A 17,697-nucleotide genomic window follows, 5' to 3' on the forward strand; every position below is an offset into this window, starting at 1 on the left:
CCAATTGTGCGCTGCGATTGGATGGAACATTGAACCCCGCCGCCGTCCCGAGCCCCGACTTACCGGCGCCGGCCGCTGCTTAGCGTCGGCGCTAACGCCGGGGTCCGAGCGGGCAAGGCCGGTATGGAGCTCTTAGTTGCACACCAACCGCACTCTGTGTCTTCTCCTCGGGAGTTGAGATAATTATCTAACGTGTAACAAGGGGTAACCCCGAGTTCGCATTGACTTCCACACCAACGAATTCAACCAAGGTTCTATTCACAAAACCATGCTGTAATTCAGGTACCCAAAACATAATTAATTAGTAATTATGCTTGGTTTGGCTTAGGCCAAAGATTCGACTAATTAGTTAATTAGACCTGGCGAAGGTAAGGCGTAGCAAATAGATTGCACCCAGCCTTGGTGCCAATGGCGAAACTGTCGAACGCAAACTCAAAGTCGGCAGGGGTAGCGCCCTCGAACGTGAAGTCGAAGCGCTGTACTAGAGCGGCAAGGAGCATGTACAATTCCGCCCACGCCAGACTCCGCAGTGGGATCCCCCGGTCAGCAAAAGAAATTGAAAGTGAGAACGTGAAAGTGAGAATTGAGAACAGTATTAGGGAGGGAAAGGAAAGGGGAGAAGAGGAGGAGAGGGAAGGGAGGAGAAGATGACGATCACATACTGCATGCCGAGACACACTCTCGTCCCCCGCGAAAAGGGCGCAAACGTCTTCTCGGCCGCCCTCCGGGTTGCGGGGTCCATCCACCGGTCCGGATCGAAGGACCGCGGGTCGGCAAAGTTGTCCTCGTCGGTGTGCATCAGCAGCACGGTCATGCCGACCGGCGTGCCGGCGGGGATCCGCCAGTCGTCGCCGTAGAAGAGGTCCTTGTCCGAGATGCGGGCCGACCGCGTGCCGATGCCCGGGCTCAGGCGCAGGCCTTCCATCAGCACGGCCGTGAGGTACGGGAGCCGCTCGAGCGTCTTCAGCTCGAGCCGGCCGTCGCCGGCCCCGACGCCGGCGGAGGCAAGCTCTGCTCTCAGCCGCCCGCGGACCGTGTCGTCGGTGAAGACGTGGCACAGCAGCAGCCTGAGCGCGCTCGCGGTGGTCTCGAAGCCCGCCGTGGTCACCGTCGACACTTCTTGGCGAATCCGGAGCTCCGACTTCTCGGCGGCCGGCAGCCCGGAGCGGACGATAGCGTGAACGACGCTGTTTTCGACGTTGGCGTCGGGCGAGCTCGATTTCACCGCAGCCAACGTCTCATCAGTGTGTTGGAAGCATTTCTGTGTCGGAGATTATTTTTGTATTTTTTTTTATCTCTCAGGGTCAGCACGCAGCTCAGTAATAACACTAGCCTCGATCAGTCTCTACTTAGGTCGAGGAAAGGTAGCCAAACCTTGAGGTAGCGGATGTACGACTTGGTTCCCTCGCTAGTCCACTTCAAGATCCATCTGCTGGGGATAGCCTTCAGTAGAGGGCCGTACCAGCGGATGAACTTGGTCGTGCGCCAGACCGTTCCAGCCCCCAACACGGGAGTGGACAGGCCAACGTTGAAGTCGTCCATGTCGAGTTCGTCGTACCCCTTTCCAACCACAAACTCGTTGGCAGTGTCCCTGGTGAAAGCGCTGACCGCCGCACCCAAGTTAAAGGTGGTTCCGGCAAAGCCGGCAATCCGTCCGCAAAACTTGACCACATTCTTGCGGATGACGTCTTGCCGCGCAGCGATCCTTGCTTTCGAGAACAAGGGTGCGATTGCCGCTCGCCGGGCCCGGTGCTTTACGTGGTCTTAATGATCAATCATCAAAAGTCTGCTCTGTCTTTATGAGACCAACCCCCTTCTCGAGTTCTGGACGACGATAGCGGGCGATATCGGGTGGTATGTAAGGTAGCTAGGCATCTGAAACGCTCGAAATAGCATGCCGAATCTTTGCCTTACCTGATCCAAATATGGTCGAGAAGGTGGCTCCGAAGGCATCGTAAGTCCACGCATACTTGTCCCACCGGCCATCCATGCGGTAGAGCTTCTCGTAAAACGCCGAGTCACTGACATGCAACTCGTGCGGGCTAATCCGGATGATTGGACCTGCTCCGTGTCAGAAACTGGATTTGATCATACAAGGGGTAGCTAGTCGAAGGAAAAAAAAAAAAAAAAAAAAAAGAGAGAGAGAGAGAGAGAGAGAGAGAGAGAGAGAGAGAGATCTATTACCGTATTGTCTGTGCAGGTCCCGGATCTTGAGAGTGTACTGTCCGCCCAGGTAGAAGTCGTAGTAGCCTTCGTACCAGCGCGAGATGGCTGCGAGCTTGGGGCCTGGGAAGCGAGCAAGGGGGTGAAGGAACAGGCGGTAGAACACCAAGGTTCCAAAGTACAGGGTTATTGCTCCAATCGCGTTGCTCCAAGTGAGAAGACCGGCGAAGACGGCCATGCTGGATGAGACCCAGGGAGCTCGGAATACCACTGCAAAAAGAGAGTACTCAATACGCTCCGACCTCAAAGAAGAAAGGAATAATTAGCGAAAATGAAAATGTAGGGCGCGGGGGACGTTGCCCTCAACAAAGGCTTGAGGTCCCGAACAGTACGGTAATTAGGATGTGAGTGTGGGAGTAGAAGGATGCCGAGGAGCTCCGGATTCAAAACAAAAAGCTCACCTCTTTAGTCCAGAGAAGAAACAAAAATGCGTAGTTACGCCACCATCAGGATCAGCAGTCTCGGTGTAAACCGACCTAGCCGATTGATTCGCCCGGCCGATCTTGGTGAGACACCTGGCCAGAGGTGCCAATGGAGGTTCACCTTGGCATTCCGCAACATGCGGATCGGATCCCTAGGATACTAGTACAGCTTGCAGCATGTCTGAAACAGCGAACTACACATTTTCGAAGATGAACCCTGACACAGTATCGTCGACTCATCATTGGGTTGGAGAGAAGTTTTTGGAATCGTTCAAGCGGCCAAATGCAGTGTCCGCACCTCGGTGAACACATCGCGCGAATACTCGCCGCCCTCACGACCCGTGCCGCTGTCCTTCATGCCGCCAAATGGGGTGCCCAGCTCCCTGACTAGCCAGCAGTTGGCCCACACCATGCCCGCCTCCAAACGCTCCCCGACGCGCCTCAGCCGGGCCGCATCATTTGTCAGCAGCACCGCCGCAAGCCCGTATTGGCTGTCGTTTGCAAGACTGATCGCGTCTTCCTCGTCTTCAAAGGGGGTGATGGTAACCACGGGACCGAATATCTCGTCCTTCTGCAGCGCCGAGTCTTTCGATACGTCGGTCAGGATCGTAGGCTGTATCCAGTAACCTCCCTCATCATGTCTCTCCATCGCCGCTGGCACGCTACCCAAGACGAAGGTGGCACGCTCATCGGCGGCCAGCTTCAGGTACCCTCGGATCTTCTGGTAGTGCTGCAAACTGGCCACTGCTCCCATCGTCTCCCCCAACACGTACTTTTCCGCCACGTACGGCGCGAATTCGGCGACAAACTGTTCGTAAACCGCACGATCGACGTAAATCCGGGAGCCGCAGAGGCAGATCTCTCCCTGGTTCTCAAACGCAGCGCTAGCAGCAACTCGGAGGGTGCGCTCTCGTGTGGCAGGACCCATTGCGTCAGCAAATATCAATGTAGGGTTCTTGCCCCCCAACTCAAGGGACAAGCGCTTCCGTATTTGACGGGCGGTGCTCAGGCGGATGGCCATTCCCGTTTGGGTGCCTCCCGTGAACGAGACTCCGTCGACCGACGGTGAGGCGACGAGCGCTGCCCCTGTCGTCGGCCCGTCTCCAAGGACAATGTTGACGACTCCTGGGGGCAGGCCGGCCTTTCGAAGTAGGACCCCCAGAACTGCGACCGGGTGTCAGCTCCGTCTAGTACCCGGGATTGCGGATATTGGAGGATTGTGCATACGGTACGCAGTCATGCTCGTTATCTCGCTTGGCTTTGCAACAGCCGTGCACCCAAACGCTATACATGGCGCGATCTTCCACGTCAGCAGGTACAGTGGCATGTTCCAGGGCGAGATCAACGCAAAGACACCGGCCGGTGAGCGGTGTTCGTATGTGAGAGCCACCCCATCGACCATGCGCGCTGCTGTTTGCTCATGGAGGATGTAGGTTGAAAAGTATCTCGCTGGTGTCAGTCACTGCCCGGATGCTACCAATACATCGCGCTGTCGCGTATGGCTTACGAAAAGTTGGAGATTGCCCGATCGACCTCGACCCTTGCGCGGGCGATCGTCTTCCCCTGGTCTATGCTCTCCCACACGGCAAACAGCTCTCGATGCTCCTGGAGGAGCTCGCTTATCCGGCGGAGATGGCGAGACCTCTCGGCGCGCGTTGTCTTGCTCCACGTTCTGAAGGCGGTCCGGGCATGGCCGATCGCCTCCTCTACATCGGCCTCTTGCGTGCAGGGAATGCGGAAGAGCAGGTTACCAGTCTTTGGATCATATGAATCGATAAACTTTGTTTCGGGTGATGGCGGTAGCTCTAGCTCTCCTGCAACGTAGTTCGCCAGACTGATTGGTGTGGGAAGAGATCTGATGAAGGACTCTGCCTTCTCGAGCGTGTCGCAAGCCCAGAGCTCATCGGCGCGATGCAAGAGCTCCTGCTGCGACCCTCGTGGGGTTTGCGTGTCGGTGACAACGGCTTTCTCGGATAACATCACGAATAGGATGAGACGGTCAAATGAAGGCGCCTTGATTGCGGCAAGTAATCACCAGTGTCTCTGTTGCGACAACAAGGTCCGGGATGTTGTTCAAGGTGGGGACGCACCGCCAGCGGCGAACTTTCAGCGGTGCGGTTCTGGAATTCCAATGTTGGTTCGGCAAAGCGCGGAGCGGAATCACGGATGGCGGCAGTTGAGGGGCTTAACGGCGGCCCGAGCTGCAAAGTCGGGTGTTTGCTGATGGCGGGGTCCGGTGAGCTGCGGGGATCCCTAACACCGCGGGATACATGCAGAGTTTGTCAACTCAAAATGAATCGTATCAAGACGAGAAAGGAGCACTGGAAAGCGAGGGCTGCATCCATCAGTTAGTGAGCACAACTCTCGACTGCGACACAGAACCTCTACATTCGCAAACGATGGCAAGTCCGAACGGCACAAGTTTCATACTCGAGTCGGGAGCCCAAGGGCTCGCCAACTACCCGCACGCGCGCACCATTCCCAGCACAGCCAAAACAATCTTCGTCTCGGGCATCTCGAGCCGGCGACCGGACGGCACGTTTGAAGGCTGCGTGGTGAAGCCGGATGGGACGTATGAGCTGGATTGCGGCGCGCAGACAGCGGCGGTGCTGCGCAACATCGAGACCGTAATCCGGGGAGCCACTGACGGCCGCGCTGGACTCCAGAACGTTGTCGACGCGACAGTGTTCCTCACAGACATACGACGCGACTATGCCGCCATGAACGCCGAGTGGAACAAGATCTGGCCAGACCGCTCCAAGGCGCCGGCACGCACGTGCGTTCAAGTCGCAGCGCTGCCGAACGAGAAGATTCTGGTTGAGATCAAGTGTCAGGCGGTGGTTTCCGAGTGAGCCAAGAAACTGCTCCTGGCAATAATCATAACGGGCTGCGTTCTGCATGTGGAGCAAAAACGTTTGGCGTTTGGTGGAACCACATTGGTGAAGGAAAGCAAGAGCAGCCTCTGGGGAGGGTTAGCGAGAGTTTGGGACATGGGAGTCCTTGATACCACCCTGATTTGCAGGCGTGTATCAGTCAAACGCAGAAATGGTACTGGTACGTTATAGGATGAAAATGTGATGACGATTCCTGAAATTCTGCAATATTTTTTTTTTCTGATAGCCCTTTACTTTCAAGGCAAGGCAGGCTATCTTGGAATCATCAGTCGATGAAAGTTGCCATATCAGGAAACCAGTTCCTTGGCTAGCCGATGAACCAAAAAAGTTCACACCACATGACTGTCTTTGCTTCGACTTATGACGGGTGGAACACTACTAATTATTCCCTTAATTATATCAATTGTAGACCCCTGGTATTCGAGAAAATAACCGATGCCCTTTCTCGCCAAGGTCTCTCGGCGGCGACAATTAGCATTGTAACTGATCTTGTTCTCCGAACCTCGTGCTGATAAGATTCCTCGACATGGGAAGAATGCCAAGTCTGTATGTAACTGGGCCGGGCTCAGATGCCTAACTCAAGATGGGTATAGAGCCGACCTGGCATGTGGATATCTCTCGGATCACCTGCTGCGCCTTCACCTCTTCGTCTTACATACACTATAATCCGTACATATGTATGTACATACAAGTTGATTCATCGTATTTTAAGAAATCCGTACTGCACGTGGCTAGGTTGCAATTACCCGCAAGTAGTATAGTTGCTGCGTTGAGAGCTGAATGATTTGCCCCGGAGATAAGGTCGGTTATGCGGGATTGGGGGTTTTCTCAGAGAAATTGTGCCTATCATGCTTCTCTTAGTCTGGTACTCCGTCCTTTTTCTGTTTGATCCTGATCCTTGGAAATAGAACCAAATCTGTAATGCGGTTAGAACAGGCTAATGTTCGTTGTTTTGTCACAAGGTCCTCAGCAGTCGAACCGAGGACAAAGCGTTGAAAATTCAGCGACTGACTCCAAGCTCAGCGCCGTCCCATTTGACTTCAGCCAAGCCTTCCGAGGTTTCTTGGCGAAAGAGAAAATCGCTCGGCCAACCCCGCGAGATACGACCGGTCGAGTGGAAGCTAAGCCTGCATTGGACTGCCTGGGGCCGCCAACCCCAGTTTATGACAAGGATGTTGGGAAAACGCGGCACGGCGCCCAATTGCCTTTTAAACTGCTTTCTCGACCGAGGCATGCACCCAGAAACTGCCGAGACGGCCATTAACTAAACCGTGTCTGGTGCCTGGCGCCGCCTCGGTGCTTGTGGTGGGCTTCGGATAGTCGCGGTTGAGCAGCGCGACAAGCCCCGGGAACCGCACCAAGATAAGGAGGATTCGGCCCTGACGCTATGCCGCGGACCCCGCTATCCTTGTAGTGGGGTTGGCCGCGCCCGGGATCATCACCGTGGATTGGCTTGGACGAAGAAGTTGCGCACGCGCTCCAGTGCCGATTAGGAAGGTCATCGACACGCATGCCGACCGAGACCTGTACACTAGTGTATTGGGAGAAGGGCAGAATCCCGGCGGCGATGCCTCAGCCATTCGCCTCCAAAGTAACTAACTAGTGTAAATGGACACACTAGGGGTACTTTTTGTAAAGACGTTCCCCTGCGCAGGCCCATCTAGATCCCCTGACATGGCTCCGGTACACGACGCAGGCACGAAGGGGACACTAACTAGCGTGTACGGCCCGTTACATGCGTACCCTTGCAGTGAAGCCCAGGTTAGCGCCGTGTGCTGATGCAGATGCAAATTGTCCGATTTCTTTTTTTTTTTTTCTTTTTTTTTTTTTTTTCGTCTCGTTCGGTGACGGCGTGTTGCCTTCCCCGCACCCAGTCGACCAGCTATCGCCACTTGGGATGAAATTTCGACCGTTTGTACATACACTTGACCAGGAAGACGAACCACGATGACAACGGATCCCCAGGTTTGCGGGGTTGCCATCCGCGGGGTTGCCGTCCCGTTATCCAGGATCACCAAACCCAGGGCGATACAAGGAGGACCATGTGTGTAGCTGCACGCTAAGTAGCTCCGTACTCCATATGATAATCCCTTCCCATTCCATTGCAACCCCGGGTTTCTTTCTTGCTTCTTTTCCCCACCACCCTCGCATACTGCCACGAGCGCATGCATCTGTCACGGTGGGTCGCAGGCATCCTCAAAAGATAAGCGACTCGATTCCCGGACTTCAATCAAACGTCTCATCACCGTCTCCCTCTAGCCCAAACGCTGTTGGAGCATCACCAAAGAACACCAGTCCGTACCTCCTCCCATCGCCAAGATGAAGAACGAGGTGTACGAAGGGAGTCCGCCGGACACCCCGGACGAGGCCTTGGGCGGCTCCCAGGTCGTCGACGGCGTCATCTCGCTGGATCGCGCTGAGCAACTCCAACGCGGTCTCAAGAGTAGACACATTCAATTCCTGGCCCTCGGTGGCGCGTGAGTCCCCCGATTATCCTCCCTATCCTCCCTGGAACCCAACCGCTGCCGGCCGGAGCGCTCCTGACACTCGGACGAACAGCATCGGGACAGGACTTTTTGTCGGATCCGGAGCGATCCTCGCCAAGGTCGGCCCGGCGCCGTTATGGCTCGGCTATGTTTCCATGATGATGGTGGTCTGGATCGTCATGAACACCATTGCTGAGATGACGACATACCTGCCCTTGAAGGGCATCACGCTGCCCTACTTCACCAACCGCTATGTCGACAGCAGCCTCGCGTTTGCCTCGGGGTGGAACTACTGGTACGCCTATGCCATCTTGGTCGCGGCCGAGGCCTCGGCGGGCGCCATCCTGCTCGATTACTGGGACACGCCAGTCCCCGTAGGCGTGTGGATCACCATCATCCTCGTAGTCTGCCTGGTCCTCAACATCATCGCCGTCGGCATCTTTGGCGAAGCCGAGTTCTGGTTCGCCAGCATCAAGTTCATCACCATCATCGGGCTGATCATCCTGGGCATCGTCATCATGGCCGGCGGCGCCCCCCAGGGCGGGGCCATAGGGTTCCATTACTGGAACGACCCGGGCGCCTTCAAGGAGTACGTCGGGACGGGCGCGACGGGGCGCTTCACTGCCTACTGGACCGCCTTCGTCCGCGCCGGCTTCAGCTTCATCACCTCCCCCGAGCTCATCGGCCTCGCCGCCGGCGAGACGGTCGCGCCCCGCCGCAACATCCCCAAGGCCGCCCGCCGCTTCCTCTACCGCCTCGCCATCTTCTACGGCGTCAGCAGCCTGATCATCGGCGCCATCGTGCCGTCCGACGAGCCGCGCCTGCTCTCGGAGAAGTCGGACGCCAGCGCCAGCCCCTGGGTCATCGGCATCCAGCGCGCCGGCATCCGCGGCCTGAACCACGTCATCAACGCCGCCATCCTGACCTCGGCCTGGTCCGCCGGCAACGCCTTCCTCTACTCGGGCTCCCGCGTGCTCTACTCGATGGCCGCCACCGGCCAGGCGCCCGCCTTCTTCGCCAGGACCACCCGCCGCGGCGTCCCCTACGCCGCCGTGCTCGCCACCTGGGCCGTCGGCCTGCTGGCCTACCTCAACGTCTCCCAGAACGGCGCCCAGGTCTTCCTCTGGTTCAGCAACATCTCGACCATCTCGGGCTTCATCGGCTGGATCGTCGTGCTCATCACCTACCTGCGCTTCCGCACCGCCCTGAAGGTCCAGGGCCTGCTGCACACCCTGCCCTTCAAGACCGTCGCCCAGCCGTACGCCGCCTGGGCCACCCTCATCCTCATCTCGCTGCTCACCCTCACCAACGGCTTCCAGGTGTTTGCGCCCTGGAACTACGCCGACTTCCTGGCCGCCTACATCACCCTCCCCATCTTCCTGGCCCTCTATCTCGGCCACAAGCTGTGGTTCCGGACGCCCATCTGCCGCAGGGCGCGGGAGGTTGACGTCCTCACGGGCAAGAAGGAGATGGACGAGCTTTGTGCCGACGACCGCCCGCCGGTGCCCAAGAACCTTTTGCAGAGGGTGTGGTTCTGGCTCGCATGAGCACCTGTATAGACTGTTTTGGCATAGCATTTGGCTGCCAGCGCAGCGTTTGTTATAGAGAGTGTTACGAGTTGCTTGGGCGATGGACGGACATGACCAACTGCGTAGCTATGGTGTCGCCGACTATAACCTCCGCGAATCGTCTTTAGCTAGACTTACACTTTTAACAAGCAGGATTTTCAGCGGACCTCGACGACACACTAGTCTTCCGAGTGTACCCTTTGCTAGTGTGTCGTTGGACTCGCAGACTTTGCTTTTTTTCGGCGCGACGCGCCCGGTTCTTCTTTAATTAGGTGTCGGTCCTGTTGCAACAAATGACACCTCCTTTTCTTTTTTTTTTTCTTTTTTTTTTCAGCCGCGTCGGCGGCTGCGGCGGCCTACGGTCTGACGTTAGCACTCAACACCGGGACTGCAGAGCCGCAAAGGAATGGGCTCATGCCGTTGGCGGCATTTCGGCCACTGCCGGCATTGCCGGACTAAGAGCGAAGTGGCATCGACGATTTCGTTCGGGAAGTTCAGCCCCCCCGAAAAGTAAAGAGGGCCAAGGACGAACCACTTAGGCCTGATGAGTCTTTCCCCTCCGCGAGCAGTCCAAGGAAGTGCACATCCTCCGAGGTATTCTCTATAGGCTCTCAGCGCCGGAGTCGCAGTGGGAGGGCATCACTGAGCCAAGTCGCGTCTCGCTGTACCAGCTCCGACCGAACGATCTATCCGAGACCTTACTAACACCAACCCCTACCACTAGTACAAAGGGTGCTTAGGGAAGATTACCCAGAAATTGTACGTGTGCAAGCTTCTTTATATTCTACTGGGATACTAAGCCCTCTAAGCTTCCCCGTTTGAGATTTCTGAACTGTTGCTTTACTGCTACTATTGACTAAGAGGTGCTCCAAACTGGCCGCCGAGGATCAGTTCCTCTCGAGCTTTTACTTCTATAGACCCCCTACCAGGATTAAAGATTTAGGTTCAAGTCACGGTAGCTGTGACGAATACTAGAGTCTAGGGTAAAATTAGACAAAAAGGTTATTATTCTGAGATATGAGCAAAATAGTTCGACCCAGCCAGGATTCGAACCTGGAACCTTTACCAGCCATGTTTACCGGAAAGTAACGCGCTACCATTGCGCCACTAGGCCCTGTCATTCGATCGGCGAACTATTTGATATAAATACTACGGCATAATGGAAAATGGACGTTCTAGGTAACTCAAATGTCATAGATCCAAAACACATCATACTTAATAATATATAGGAATTTATATATAGTACGGATGTACATCCCTAATATATTTAAAACAAGTTAGACAAATGTATGTATTTTATATATAGAGGTAATCTTGACCGAGTTTGTATAGAAAATGGTGTTCAGAATGAGGCATATCTAGAATCTAGAGCCTTGGCTACTACGATTAGATGACGTCAGGTGTCTATTCTCGCGAGATACATATAATCTCCTCCGTTAGATTTGTTCAGGAGAAAGATGATAGTGCCAATCTCTACAGTTTAGGCTTCTCTACCGAGGAAAGGGAATGAGAGGTCGGACCACCAGCGTGCTAACAGGACGAGACTTGAGCCAATTTGCCAATAGACATGTGCCAAGCTAACATCATCATCCGATCTCAGCTGAGCCCCTCCTTCTGCTAAGAAGCGTATAAAATTAATTTTAGCAGCTTCAGACGTTGAGGCATCACTGTTGCTGCCCCACGTCAGTCAACCACTTCATCCGCTCTGTGTGACCGGTGACGAATTCGATCAGTCTACGATCCGCTCCACATCGCCGGTTAAAGGGCATGACGAGTTATTTATTACCTTTACGGATTCAAGATGCCTCAGCTAAACGCAGCAGATGTCAAGGTCAGTAAAGAGGCTCTGTTCGAATTACTCGGAAATGAAACACTTGCACTTGCTTACCTAGGTACACGTTCTCATGCTCCGCCCAACGGATAGTCAATCAAGATCGTTATCGTCGGTGCCGGCTCGGTAGGCGTGACGACTGCCTACGCGCTGCTCCTTGACAGGTTAGCCGCCGACATTGTGCTCATCGACATCGACAAGAACCGGGCGATGGGTGAGGTCATGGACCTGAGCCACGCGGCGCACTTTGCACAGGCGCGGGTGCGCGTCGGCGACTACGAAGACTGCGCCCACGCGGCGGCCGTCATCATCACGGCGGGCGTCAACCAAAAGCCCGGCCAGACGCGCCTCGACCTCGTCAGGACCAACTACGCGCTGTTCCGGGACGTAGTGCCCCGCATCGCACACCACGCGCCCGACACCATCCTCGTCGTGGCCACGAACCCGGTCGACGTGCTCACGCACGCGGCCCACCACCTCTCCGGCTTCCCGCTCGAGAGGGTGATCGGGTCCGGCACGGCCATGGACACCACCAGGTTCCGGCACGAGCTGGGCAAGCACTTCGGGGTCAACCCGCGGAACGTGCACGCCATGATCGTGGGCGAGCACGGCGACAGCCAGCTGCCCGTGTGGTCGCTCGCCGCCATCTGCGGGATGCGGCTGCGCGACTACTGCAAGGCGGCCGGCATGGAGCACGACGAGGCCGCACTCGAGGCCTGCGCCAAGCGGACCAGGGAGGCCGCCTACGAGATCATCCAGCGCAAGGGCAAGACCAACTACGGCGTCGCCTCGGTGCTCGTCAGCATCCTGCAGCCCATCGTCACCGACAGCGACGCCATCATGACAGTCTCGAGGGTCGGCACGTACGCCGGAGTCGAGGACGTGGCCCTCAGCATGCCCTGCAAGCTGAACCGGCATGGCGCGTACCAGGACGTGCCCCTGCTCCTCAGCGAGTCGGAGGAGGCCGCATTGAGAGAGTCGGCCCTCGGCATCAAGGAGGTCCTCATGTCGTTAGAGAAATAACTCTGTTAACTCTGTTCGTTTTGGTCTTTATTCAATCCTTGGCATTGTTAATTTAACTATCGATTTAAGAAAATTGGGCGCTGTGATCTTGTGAAGCAATATCACAACGTGCCTGTACACCGGATCAGATACTAGGAGAAAGGTCAGGAAACTCTGCCAAGTGTGCAGTTCAGAGTTCATGGTTCCCACATTGTTGCCCTAGTATATGAACCGTCTTACATTTCCGAGAATCCAGATCCTATACACGCAACAATCACCGGCCCCTTTTCTTGCTGCCAGAAACCCATAAGTACGAGATAATCGATCTGGCATTAACTATTTCTTCCCATGGATGCTCGCCCAACCCGCGGCCATGATACAGGCGTACACCTACTCTCGGCTTGTGAAATACAAATGCCATATAGTACATGGCAACCAAGTCCTCGAGACAGGATGGACAGGCCGGAAGAGGCTGCGGACGGTTCTGAAAGACGACGAGCTCTGCCCGCGATGTGAGCGACGGCTCGAAGAGCGAATGTGTCGCACCCAGGACTGGCTACAAGATCGTAAGGACTTCAAGACGGAAGTGATTCACATTTACCGAAATGACGAAGAGCCAATGACGAGCCCCGAGTGGCCTTTGTTCACCGAGTCCGAGAGCTCCAAGGAATCAATCCGGAGAGGAACGGAAACAAACCTCAGCCTCGGACAAGGAGGGAGACCCATTTCTAGGGACCAACCTTCCAACTGGGTCTGGAGCGGGCGAACTTTCAGCTGTCCATCAACGGGACGCTGGTCGGCCTTTAACCTGTCCCGAAGAGGGCGACACTTTGCCTCTTTCAGTAGGTGTTGTTCCGCAGAAGAGCAGGCGACAAAGCCGACGCGGGGGAGCCAAGCAAGGGCGCTTGCGCACTCATAGCCCCAAAACTACGACAGCTGTGGAAGGAAGGAGGGCGAGAGCCTCGAGGGCCGGGAGACAGCCGAACAACTACCAAACAAAGAGCCTTGCTGCCATCCGACGTCGCTGATCAGAGATAAGACACTCACTTTTGCTCTGGTGTCGTTGTGTTTGGTCCAATCACCACATACACTTAATTACATTTAGCGATGCTGAAAGGAACCGTACCGTAACAACTTCGTTTCGTACCTTTGGCAATCTCGTGTTAATTAATCCCTAAAACCCTTGATTTTCTAAACATGGTGAAACGCGCGCTTCGTGAAACACTTGAGGATCAGAAATATCACACCACAGCTCTGATCTGTTCCCGAAATGTTCACGCCGGATAATTAAAACTCGGCATTGAATGGATGAAATCCTAGCTGCGAGACGATGTACCACACGAATCAAACCGAAAGCTTCGAGATCAAATTCTTTTTCTGAAACTGTAGCTCGACTGTTGGCTTTGTCTGTCGACCCAACTTGGCGCCGAACAACTCCAACTCCCTTCGCTGCTCTAATCAGCGCCCAAGGAGCCGGCCAGATCAAAGAGCCTGACAATCGCGCGTCTAGCGAAGTTGAAGCAGATAGGTAGTCCATGAATAGCATCATTCACTTCACCAAAGTCTCGGCTCCGTACTGTCGGGTCAGCTAAGATTCACCGCTGAGGCGTTCACGTCCAATGGTTCCATAATTTGGGACTTGTGCGCAACAGAGAGGCGGAGCCGCCAAGTGCTGTAGTTGGAGCCCTGCAATTCAGGACGTGCAAAGCGTAGCCGCCTGGCGGCCTCGCAAAATCGGCCGCCTAGTAGGGCAGACAGTGGGGCTGCCGCCTGGCAAGAGATAAGCCACACAAACCACACCAACGCTCTCCATTCTGGAAACAATGCAAAAGTGGAGTTCCTGCCCTGTGTGAGAATTGCGCTACGCCATTCGCTGATTCCTGCCTAGCTAGGCGGAATGCCCCTCCCCCGCGTCTTGCTGCCTGCGACTGCGTCCTCAATCTCCTTCGGTAACGCGCATGAGATTTGAGGGTCCGGATTGGTTCCCTCCCCGTTTCTAGACCGCCCTGAGCCATACGGCAGCCCCCTCTAGCCGGCGGCCGCAGTCGATTGCGGCTGCGGATGCAGGTGACGTCCTCACCGTGACTCGACCTCTTATCCGCTTCTGGCGCAGGACTTCCAGCCAGAACACAATGACCTCGGGAGAATTGCTCACCCTCCATCGGACGCTGGCCATGGATAACCTCCGTGTATATAGGGCTCGCAGCCCCCTGAAGCTGAGCCGGGTCGTCCAGGCTCATCGGCACAGTCGACCATTGACGACAACTCATCTCGTTCTCGTCATACCAACCACGCCAATCGACAGTCACCTGGCCACTGCCCACGATGCCGCACTTCACCTACGTGGCCCCTGAGGCCGGTCACCACCGTCGCCACCACGACGAGCCCGCAACACATCACCACCACCACCACCACCAACATCACCACCACCCCCGCCGCCGCCGCCGGCGGTCCAGCGTCCATTACTCCCCGCCAATGGAGCCCGAGCGCATCGAAGCCCCTGACTTCCGCTTCTGTGTCGAGCTCGGCCTGGTAATCCGCAGCAGGAAACGCAACCACAAGACGGTCACGGGCCTCGAGGAGGAGATCAGCACCCAGCTCACCCGCGTGGGGATCCCCAACCACCTGGCCAGCGCCCGCCCCACGTCAGCCTCGTCGCGCGAGTGGACCATCGCCAGCGAGCTCTGCATCCCCTCCCGCCCGGCCGACTACCGCTTCGGCATGAAGCTCGTCTCGCCCTTTACGCGCTTCTCGAAGCGGCCCGAGGTGTGGCAGACGGCCCTGCGCAGCGTCCTGCACATCCTCCACGCCCACTTCGAGGTCACCACGACCCACCAGTGCTTCACCCACATCCACATCGCCCCGGCCGCCGGATACTGGACGCTCGAGCAGGCCAAGGAGCTGGCCAAGTCGGCGCTGTACTTCGAGCGCTGCCTGGACGCGCTGGTGCCCCCGTACCGGCGCACCAGCGTCTGGGCCAAGAGCAACCGCAACAACATCTACTTTGCCGGCCTGCCCATGGCCCAGTGCTTCGAGCGGATCGACAAGCAGCCGACCTTCGAGGGCCTGAGCGCCCGCATGGGCTGGTGCAGCGCCTCGTCGCCGACGGGCGCCGCGCTGGGCGCCGAGCCCGGCGCCGACTTCCTGCACGACGCCTTCCGCTGGGACTTTGCCGGCCTCTGCGCCGCCGGAGCCGGCGGCTTCGGCACCGTCGCCTTCCGCCAGCCCCCCGGCTCCGCCAGCGCGCCCGAGGCCGTCGCCTGGGTCATGCTGGTCGGCTGCCTCGCGCGCCTGAGCTGCGGCGCCGGCGGCGGCCTCAACCCGGACGAGAAGCCCCAGCTCAGGAGCCTCGGCGAGTGGCTCCTCTACGAGGCCGAGTGGTCCGCCCTGCCCCACAAGGCCTTGCTCAAGGACCTCATCGATCGCGCCGTGCCCGTCACCCCCGCCCCGGGGAAGGTGGTCGGGATGGACGCCGACGCCATCACCATCGACGAGGACCAGAGGTTGCGGTGGAAGTCGAACGACCGAAACCTGGTGCTGGAGAAATACATGAGGCTCTTGAAGCTCGAATAACCACGCCGCCGCCGCTTTCTCGGCGGGGGATACGGTTCTTTATATACGTTTTTGGTCACGATCTAGTACTGATGTTCGGGTTCTGGTTCGGGTGGTGGTCATGGGATGGCACATTCTGGCTCAAAAGCATGGATCAGAAAGGGGGGGAAAGGGGGGGGGTGTGTCTCTGGGACTTGGTTGGCACTGGCGTTACGGAAGATACCACGGGATATATAATGAATCAACGCTGACTCTCTCTCTCTCTCTCTTTCTCTCTCTCTCTTTCTCTCTCTCTCTTTCTCTCTCTCTCTTTCTCTCTCTCTCTTTCTCTCTCTCTCTCCCTTTTTTTTTCTAACTCTTGCCATCTCTTTGCATCTTCATGTTGTCATTGTTTGCACCTGGTGAAACCGAAGTGAATGTATTCCTGCAAGATGCTCTTAGGTGGGTTCTGTTGTTGCGCTCAGGGGAGGGAGGGCCAATCAACAATGACTCGTCCGGGCTGAGTCATTGGCTCCCGTCCCCTCCCCGACGATGCAGCTCGATGCCCCTCTTTTGCGGCCGCCAAGGCAGCCTCGGAACTCTGATGCCTTGGAGGCTGGCAATGAACGAGCGGGCGGAAAGATCAAGACTAATTAATAGTCACGAGCCCGAGCGGCCCTGTGAGTCAGCCATACTGGATCCGGCCATTTGAGAAGCCCGCACAAGGTTCTGCGGTGCTCGGCATGTTGAAACGCTCTTTCTTAGAAGCCGAAAAGCTGAACCACGCAAAGTGCATGAAAGGGTCCCATCATGTGTGAGAACTTTGATCTGATAGCGTAAAAGTCCCACGGCATTAACATCCGTCTTCTTCCCGCGAGCCCTGTGGCATCCTGCCACAACGTCTAACTACTTACTACGCGTACACTCACCTAACGACACAAGCGACATTCGTGGGTTGCTTGCGCGTCATGACTAATTATCATGTAGCCTCAAGAGCAATTCTGCCACCCTTAGCCACGACCAGTTCGTAGGGAGGATGGTGATATATTCTGCCAAATTCATGTTCATTACCACAACACGTGAAGCGTTTGTTGTTGACATGTCCTGTAATTAAGATGGTTCCTCGAAGCAGTTTGATCCGGCAGCACAATTCACAACCCCACGGTGCTCGAGGGCCGCATCGTTAGGACCTCGAGTAGCGTCATGGCATTGAAGATTTCTCTACGTTCCCAGATGATGAACGTTCCGAAAACATGTCACTCAGTTCCCCTGGCCCTCCTTCGGAGAGGTGATCTAGAGTGTATTAAGCACCCCTTGTGAGCGTATTACTCTCCCTCCAGGCACCCAACATTTGGACCCAGGCAACCAACATGTTGCCAGACATCGCATTATTACTCGTCTGCAATGGACGCCACGGCATGAACTACCAATCTTTCTCGCATAAGACATTGAGAAGACTTGGTCAATCTACAGAAGTGGAGCAGAGGCATTTGACATTAGCCCCTGGTTATAGATAGACAGTCACGATCGCCGGAATTGAGTGCAAAGGTAAAGGAGAGGTAATCGAGTAATCGGCGGACACTAGGTAGCTTGGGCCGCAGGTGTCTGAGTTCATGCTCTGTACAACACCGCACCCACGGTAACTGAGATACCAGAGAACCTCTACGGCCATGAGCGCTGGTGCCAGGACCATCTCTGGGCGATCAAGAGGGATGGATGTATGATTCTAGGAGCGGGCCC

General features: G+C 56.2%; 6 protein-coding genes and 1 non-coding gene across 7 annotated transcripts; 4 read left to right on the forward strand and 3 right to left on the reverse strand.

The window, feature by feature from the left end:
- Nucleotides 1-353: 353 nt before the first annotated feature.
- Nucleotides 354-2,401, reverse strand: P884DRAFT_192811 (cytochrome P450; the record flags this gene model as incomplete). The annotated part of the gene is made up of 5 exons (XM_069437704.1): nucleotides 354-522; nucleotides 663-1,261; nucleotides 1,375-1,763; nucleotides 1,915-2,064; nucleotides 2,185-2,401. 5 exons carry the CDS (start codon nucleotides 2,399-2,401, stop codon nucleotides 354-356), a joined length of 1,524 nt encoding a protein of 507 aa, XP_069300764.1.
- Nucleotides 2,402-2,756: 355 nt separating this feature from the next.
- Nucleotides 2,757-4,962, reverse strand: P884DRAFT_282881 (aldehyde dehydrogenase-like protein). Its single transcript, XM_069443619.1, has 3 exons — nucleotides 4,153-4,962; nucleotides 3,873-4,090; nucleotides 2,757-3,809 (listed from the first exon to the last, which is right to left on the reverse strand). Exons 1-3 carry the CDS (start codon nucleotides 4,623-4,625, stop codon nucleotides 2,917-2,919), a joined length of 1,584 nt encoding a protein of 527 aa, XP_069300765.1. The 5' UTR covers nucleotides 4,626-4,962; the 3' UTR covers nucleotides 2,757-2,916.
- On the forward strand, nucleotides 4,963-5,872 carry P884DRAFT_255795 (Endoribonuclease L-PSP/chorismate mutase-like protein). The gene has a single exon (XM_069441018.1). The coding sequence runs from the start codon at nucleotides 5,045-5,047 to the stop codon at nucleotides 5,495-5,497; it is 453 nt and encodes a 150-aa protein (XP_069300766.1). The 5' UTR covers nucleotides 4,963-5,044; the 3' UTR covers nucleotides 5,498-5,872.
- Nucleotides 5,873-7,858: 1,986 nt separating this feature from the next.
- P884DRAFT_297255 (amino acid permease/ SLC12A domain-containing protein) lies at nucleotides 7,859-9,572 on the forward strand (the record flags this gene model as incomplete). Its single annotated transcript, XM_069444500.1, has 2 exons — nucleotides 7,859-8,016; nucleotides 8,099-9,572. The coding sequence occupies 2 exons, from the start codon at nucleotides 7,859-7,861 to the stop codon at nucleotides 9,570-9,572; spliced, it is 1,632 nt and encodes a 543-aa protein (XP_069300767.1).
- Nucleotides 9,573-10,625: 1,053 nt separating this feature from the next.
- On the reverse strand, nucleotides 10,626-10,707 carry P884DRAFT_t31. Its single transcript has one exon. It is a non-coding gene; the product is annotated as a tRNA-Arg (tRNA).
- Nucleotides 10,708-11,394: 687 nt separating this feature from the next.
- P884DRAFT_192388 (lactate dehydrogenase) lies at nucleotides 11,395-12,447 on the forward strand (the record flags this gene model as incomplete). Its single annotated transcript, XM_069437671.1, has 2 exons — nucleotides 11,395-11,424; nucleotides 11,518-12,447. 2 exons carry the CDS (start codon nucleotides 11,395-11,397, stop codon nucleotides 12,445-12,447), a joined length of 960 nt encoding a protein of 319 aa, XP_069300768.1.
- Nucleotides 12,448-14,337: 1,890 nt separating this feature from the next.
- P884DRAFT_217838 (uncharacterized protein) lies at nucleotides 14,338-16,292 on the forward strand. The gene has a single exon (XM_069439362.1). The coding sequence runs from the start codon at nucleotides 14,752-14,754 to the stop codon at nucleotides 15,997-15,999; it is 1,248 nt and encodes a 415-aa protein (XP_069300769.1). The 5' UTR covers nucleotides 14,338-14,751; the 3' UTR covers nucleotides 16,000-16,292.
- Nucleotides 16,293-17,697: the final 1,405 nt, after the last annotated feature.

Source organism: Thermothelomyces heterothallicus, assembly GCF_042370625.1.
Source record: "Thermothelomyces heterothallicus CBS 202.75 unplaced genomic scaffold P884_scaffold_3, whole genome shotgun sequence".
NCBI classification, from domain to species: Eukaryota; Fungi; Ascomycota; class Sordariomycetes; order Sordariales; family Chaetomiaceae; genus Thermothelomyces; species Thermothelomyces heterothallicus.

What these genes read in the sequence shown, in the direction of transcription:
- P884DRAFT_282881 (XM_069443619.1), bottom strand. Translation starts at nt 4,625, where the DNA reads ATGTTATCCGAGAAAGCCGTTGTCACCGACACGCAAACCCCACGAGGG. An exon ending in CGGGCAATCTCCAACTTTTC is followed by an intron (nt 4,091 to 4,152) that starts GTAAGCCATACG and finishes GACACCAGCGAG; the next exon opens with ATACTTTTCAACCTACATCC. An exon ending in AACGAGCATGACTGCGTACC is followed by an intron (nt 3,810 to 3,872) that starts GTATGCACAATC and finishes ACCCGGTCGCAG; the next exon opens with TTCTGGGGGTCCTACTTCGA.
- P884DRAFT_255795 (XM_069441018.1), top strand. Translation starts at nt 5,045, where the DNA reads ATGGCAAGTCCGAACGGCACAAGTTTCATACTCGAGTCGGGAGCCCAA.
- P884DRAFT_217838 (XM_069439362.1), top strand. Translation starts at nt 14,752, where the DNA reads ATGCCGCACTTCACCTACGTGGCCCCTGAGGCCGGTCACCACCGTCGC.